At 35.7% G+C, this 6,905-nt stretch overlaps 1 protein-coding gene across 7 annotated transcripts in view; it reads right to left on the reverse strand.

Moving 5' to 3' along the window:
- Positions 1–6,905, reverse strand: part of SYNCRIP (synaptotagmin binding cytoplasmic RNA interacting protein) — a 31,686-nt gene that overhangs the window by 9,392 nt on the left and 15,389 nt on the right. For all 7 annotated transcript variants that reach the window (XM_059401028.1, XM_059401025.1, XM_059401024.1 and 4 more), the window contains 4 exons: positions 6,040–6,175; positions 4,777–4,982; positions 2,421–2,570; positions 1,975–2,096 (listed from right to left, as the gene is read on the reverse strand). In XM_059401028.1, coding sequence (XP_059257011.1) covers positions 1,975–2,096; positions 2,421–2,570; positions 4,777–4,982; positions 6,040–6,175 — 614 coding nt within the window. The remainder of the gene's footprint in view (positions 1–1,974; positions 2,097–2,420; positions 2,571–4,776; positions 4,983–6,039; positions 6,176–6,905) is intronic.

Consider the following 6,905-nt stretch of genomic DNA (forward strand, 5'->3'; position numbering starts at 1 on the left):
AGAATCAACCAGCACAAAATGTCAATTAATTATAGAGCGATTGAGAAACCTTGGTATAATGGGTAAGAGGTGGCCAGACTGCCTTGGTTCCAATCCAACTTCACGACTTACTAGCTGTGAGACTGACCTTGGGCAAGTAGACCTCTGTGCCTCAGTTTCCTCATCTCAAACTGGGGAATAGAGTACTCAACTCACAGGGACGCCCACTGAGGAATAAGTAGGAATGCGTGCTGTAGTTTGTTAAATTAAAAAAAAAAAAGATCAATGAATGACTGCAGCAAGTTAAAGTGCAAGCATCACATGCAGTCATCCCTTTTGGCCTGTTCTCAAATATTAACAAATACAGTGACACTTTCTGTTTACTACCACCCTCCACCTATTAAGTTATAAAATGTAACTATTTTATTTGCTTTTCCTTTTTTTTTTTTTTTAAGATTTTTTTTTTTGACAGAGATCACAAGTAGGCAGAGAGGCAGGCAGAGAGAGAGGGGGAAGCAGGTTCCCCATTGAGCAGAGAGCCCAATGTGGGGCTCAATCCCATCATGACCTGAGCCGAAGGCAGAGGCTTTAACCCACTGAGCCACCCAGGCGTCCCTTTATTTACTTTTCTAATATAATTTCTGACACTTATTTTTTGCTATTGCATGAATAAGCCTGATTACAATCAGTTAACTATCTTCTGCAAGAGATGAAAAAGTCACTTTCACTGCACCGAATATATACTCAAGGGGTCTGAAATATAGAGCATTAGCTTCCCCTTCAAAACCTAGCTTTCCGAAGTCTTTCTCCTTATTCTACCACTAAGCCTATAAAGCATGTCTCTTAGTCGCCCCCCCAAGTATAGATCACATGGATAATCACAGTACAAAACATCTTACATAATTTAATCTGACCCTTTCTACTTTATTTTTTGAGAGAGAGTACATATAAGAAGAGGGGTGGGGGAGAAAGAGAGAAAGAGAATCCCAAGCAGGCTCCATGCCCAGTATGGAGCCCAACATATGGCTAGATCTTACAACGAGATCATAACCTGAACTGAAATCAAAGTCAGATGCTCAAATGACTGAGCCCAGGAGCTCTAAGTCTGATCCCCTTTTTAAAACTGAAGAAACTGAGGCTCAGAAGCAGACTCCTTGTCTAACTGCACAGCCAACTGCAGAAATTTGATTACTTCCCTGATAATGAAGTAAAAGAAGTTAAGTAGAAGCACCCCTAACCCTTCTTTTGCAAACCACATAGGACAACAGAAACTGCCCCTGAAATAGTTAAGTTCAGTGACTCCTGTTATTACATCAAATAGCAATTATCCCTCTTCCTCCTTAGAAATTACCAACTTCGTTTTTAAAATTGCAAACCTCATTCTTACACAGCTAAAAATTTCATTTACTGTCTTAAATAAGAAGATATCCTTTTATATATGTTCTTAAAAAATCCAATATATGCAATGCATTAAACTTAGTTTTCTTCAATACCATGTTACTTATTTTATTCACTACATTCTCTTATTTCTCAAAACTCATATATAAAATGTTTGAGGTGCCAACAGGCACTATATATTGGTAGAGAAACCTCTTTTGGATGTAGAGGAAGCAGAGCTTATCATAATCAGAGATTTAATATCTTCTATCTCTGAGAAAAAAACTCTCCACACTTTAACCAAACAGATCAGTTTTGGAGAGCTAATTTTAAAACACGTAATTCAGAAGCACATTCTATAAAATATCATAGGAAATTTGCTGATTTTCATTATTATACAAAACTCTAGTTATTCAGAATTATAGTTATTTTCACAAATATGGTCAACAGCAACAGCTCAATAAACATTTCTTGAGATTCTTGGCGTTTCTCAGCACCTCAAACCTTTCAAATCTTCTTTAAAAGGTAAAGGCCTGTTATGCATTTAAAAGGTTTGCAAAACACCTGTTTTTCACCAGTTCATCTACCAACATTTAAATTTAAACAATTTTTACTTACATTTGATTTTTTGCTGCTTGCCTCTGAGCTTTTCTTTCTTTCCTTTTCTGATCTGGTGGCTTAGCAAAAACAATTTCAATATTTTCTCCCTCCAAATCTTTGCCATTCATTTCTTCCATAGCCTTAAAAAATAAGGTACTGATCAATATAAAAACGCCTTTAACAACAATTATGCCTCAAAGTATGAAAATCATTTCACTGTGCTGGAAGCATCAAATTTTAAAAACACAGTTGTTATATTTTATCTTAAGATCCAGCTCTTCACTAATTACCTTTTTGACTCAGTTTAGTGAGTTATGCGATTTGCTACAGCCAATAAAGGTTAACTGGAGTAGATTACACGACCTCTGAGTGTCCTTCAACTTTTTAGAATATTCCAATTACAGGATGACTAAAAAATCCTTGGTTTAATTTAGATGCCTACAATAGTTCCCCCATTTATTTACCTTGACAGCACCATCTCGCTCATCAAAATGAATGAAAGCATAATCTTTTAGTTTCTTCACTCGTTCCAGTTTCCCAAACTGACTAAATGCTTTTTCTAAAATCTCTTCTGTTACAGTATTGGCAAGGTTACGTACAAACAGCACTTTTACCTGAAAATTTAAAAAAAAAAAACAGAAACTCCCTGTATATTTATTTCCGAAGGGTTCAATTTCCAGGATGCCATTAACCCACCCTACAAAATTAACTTTAGTCACTAACCATTAAAGGAATATCAGAAATATAAAAGACCAAGTTTTCAACTCATTTGAAAATACCTAGGTAGTGTGACTGCTGGATCTAACAGGTAAAAAGCTGAACAGACACCTCACCAAAGTAGATGACAAACACGTGAAGAGATGCTCAACATCACTTTGTTAAAGAATTACAAATAGAAACAACAATGAGGGGTGCCTGGCTGGCTGGCACAGTCAGCAGGACATGTAGCTTGATCTTGGGGTTGTAAATGCAAACCCAATGTTGGGTGTAAAGGTTAAAGAAAAAAATTTTTTTAATGAATAAAAAATAAGTAAGAACAAGAACAAAGTAAGTAAGAACAATGCCACATTAGAATGGCCAGAAAATGACACTAACGCCACCCAACGCAAATAAGTATATGAAGCAGAAACAGTGCTAGTAGAAATGCTAAATAGTATAGCCACTCTATGGAGAACAGTTTGGCAGTTTCTTACAAAGCTAAACATTTTTACCATACAATCCAACAATTGTACTTTTGTTATTTACCCAAATGAGTTGAAAACATGTCCACATAAAAATCTGCATATGGTTGTTTACAACAGATTTATTCATAATTGCCAAAACTTGGAAGCAAACAAAATATTCTTCAGTAGGTGAATGGATAAATAAATTACAATACATCAAGACAATGGATTATTACTAAAAAGTGCTAAAAAGAAATGAGCTATCAAGCCATGGAAAGATATGGAGGAACTTTAAATGCATGTAACCAAGTAAAAGAATTTTTAAGAGCTATATATGACATCTGGGAAAAGGCACAGCTACGGAGACCCCAAAACAAAACAAAAAACAATAGTTCCCAAGGGTTAGAGTGGCCGGGAGGTGATTATGCAGGTCAGGAAGGATTCTTAGGGCAGCGTAACTATTACTTTTGAACCAAAACCACAGAATGTACAGTAAGAGTAAATCCCTAATGTATTAAGTTATAACAATGTGTCAATGCAGGTTCACTGATTGTAACAAATCTACTACTCTGGTGCAAATGCCGACAGTGGGGTACGCTGTGCATGTGTGTGTGGCCAAGGAGTACATAAGAACTGTGTACCTTGCTCAAAACAAACGTGCTTAGTCGTTTTTATTAAAATTGGTAATTTGTCTGCAATTCAAACTGAGGTTGTCATTTTCTAACAATGTGAATACCACGCCTCTGAGATAGCTGTTGAACATTTAACTCTTAACATAGATGGTCAAAACTAATTGGAATCTGCTTTTGAAAAGTTGATAAACTTAAAGTAGGAGTGTTCAAAATACTGACAAAATAAATTTTCAGTCCAGAGGGCTCCTCAAAGTACAATTAGAAAAGCTGCCCTTTTGCTAAGAAACATCATTTCCTCCTAAATACTTGAAGTAACATCTGAATTTCTTAATGTGATAATCCTAAAGAGTTTAACAGGCCAGAGAAAAAATACAAAGTATCTTCTGTCCTCAAGACTACTTACCCTTTAGCAATATTCACAGTTCTGGCATTTCACACTCTTGATTTAAGTGAACAAGTTGTAGCTGCTAGCCTATCACCATTAGGGGGAATTCTTAAATGACAAAGGACAGAATAACTTAACTACAAAATGTTGACTCAAGAGATGTTTGTTCTCATAGGATGTCTCAACTGACTGCTGAAGCAGGATACCTAATAATAGCTAAACCTTGTAACTGCAGCAGCTCTGCTGAGGCCAGTACAGTTCACTATTTTTAGGAGTAGGACTTTTAACACAAAAACCATGTAAGCTAATGGCGCCATTCTCAAATACACAAAGAAACTGCTCTCAGACTTCACACAAAAATGATAGTGAACCATCTCCACAGCATATAGGCTAACTACTCATCACCTTGAGAGTATGACAGTTACGCAACTATGACAGGGTCCAAAAATAAATTTCTATATTCACTGCCTATATACATATTATTTCTGATATGTGGCTATATTAAAGAATACTTCTCTTTCAAAAATTTGGTTTTTCAAAAAGTAAACAATTCATTTTAGAAGTTCTTTACATCCCTCTCTAAAGCTTTCCCCTTCTTCCACCAACCCCTCAAAAAAATTATTAACATGACTGCCATTACCTTTGCCATAACCTCAGGATCAGGATCTTCTATAGGATCAGCCCATTCAACAGTTCCAACATTTCCCCAGACCTTGACTTTACCACTCATTAACCTACGCCTTGCCTGGGCAGCTGTTTTGTGATCTTCATATTCAAGGAAACAAAAGCCTCTGTTTTTTTTCTTGTCGTCTGGTTGGTGGTATAAAATGACATCTGTGAGACCCTCTGAAAATAAGCAACCATTTCAGAGAAATTAGATAAAATAAGCAAGAACAAAATCGATTAAAGGATTTTTCTAATATAATAATGGGATATAAAACTGAAAAATTAATCTCTTATCTTTAAAAAAGACTCTCAAAAGAACTGGTCCAGATAATTTGCCTAATAATCCACACTTTACAAGTGTTCTCAACACACTTGTAAAACCCTTAATTAAATGACAGAGGCATAAAATTTTTACATAACTGTTAGGAAAATAGCAGTATATGTCAGACATGGTCAAATTTTTTATTATACAAGTAAACACTGAAATTATTTTTTTAAAGACTTCATTTATTTGAGAAAGCACAAAAGCAGGGGGAAGGTCAGAGGAAGAGGGAGAAGCAGACCCCCTAGTGTTTATAACCTGAGCCAAAGGCAGACACTTAACCAACTGAGCCACCCAGGTGCCTCTAAAATTTTTTGATGACATTTTTCTGGCCTCAGATATCAACAGCTTTATTTCAAGTGAAATATATTAGTATTAAGTAAGACTTCAAATGTTCCTGGAGACTTATTAACAGCCTGAGAATTTACTAAATATTCCAGGCAGACAAAATATTTTTTAATAAAAGCAGCTCAACATGGAAACTATTATAAAAAATGCTTTATAATTCAAAGAAATTGCACTATATTGACAATGTATAATCTCTGCTTACAGCAAAATTTATTATTCCAATTATTCAGAAAGTCAAATCATTACTCAAACACTCCTACTAAGAATGTCAAGCTATCACCTAAAAATGCATAAAAACACACAGCTTCCAAAAGAGTGTATGCACAGATTGAACAGTGCAGACTATTCAAATCCCAGGTGCATTCCTTATGAAGTATATAATGTTTGGCATTTCCCAAAGCCCTCTGTACCTACTTTCCTTATCTGAAAAATCAGAGTTACCTATCTCACATGGCTGGAGAATACAAGTCAAAAAATAGAATGTTTAAAACAATGCTTGTCACACAGAAGTATGCAATTACCTTCAATATTAGAAGCTGCATCCCCTTCCACATAAATCCAACTTACCTGTTACTTTGCTAAATTCTTCAAGAATCTGTTCCTTGGTTTTACTCTTAGGAATAGAGCCCACAAAAAGCCTATTGTTGGCAACCGAGATGCAGACACCAATGTGTTTTCCAGAACGAATTTCATGATTATTATACTGAAAGGGGAAAAAGTGTACCACGTTTTAAAAATTCTTATAGTATCTTATGTTTATTATAAAAATATATGCAAACTTTTAGGCAAACGTGTTTCAATGCTACTTATTTCTCTACCTTTAAAAAATATAGTTAGCATATGGCATTCCAAGAGGAAATTATGAAAGAGAAAACATTATATTGACAGAACACATTTAAAAAATGAATGATTTAATGCAATTCGTCTAGTCCTTGAAACTTAAGAAACTTGATAAATTAGGAATCGGGTCTACAGGCAGCTTAAATTCAAAATTGCTGATTCCACAGTACCTTAATTTCTATTTAAATTCACCTGGCAACAACTTATCCTCATGCAAGGTAAAGAGACTCAAATACCAACAGAGTTTCCCCCATTCTGTTAACCAGGAACTAAATCTATTTTTCCTCATCTTCTTTTTACTCTTGTAAAAAGTTGCAATAAGGGGTACCTTTATTTTTTTTTTTAAGATTTTATTTATTTATTTGACAGAGAGAAAGATCACAAGTAGGCAGAGAGGCAGGCAGAGAGAGCGGGGAAGCAGGTTCCCCGTTGAGCAGAGAGCCCGACGTGGGGCTTTATCCCAGGACCCTGAGATCATGACCTGAGCCGAAGGCAGAGAGGCTTAACCCACTGAGCCACCCAGGCGCCCCTAATGGGTACCTTTAAATATGTAATTCTAAAAGGAGAAAACCTCCTTTTCCCGAATCCAACCC

The sequence above is a fragment of the Mustela nigripes genome, chromosome 5 (assembly GCF_022355385.1).
Source record: "Mustela nigripes isolate SB6536 chromosome 5, MUSNIG.SB6536, whole genome shotgun sequence".
Lineage (NCBI taxonomy): Eukaryota > Metazoa > Chordata > Mammalia > Carnivora > Mustelidae > Mustela > Mustela nigripes.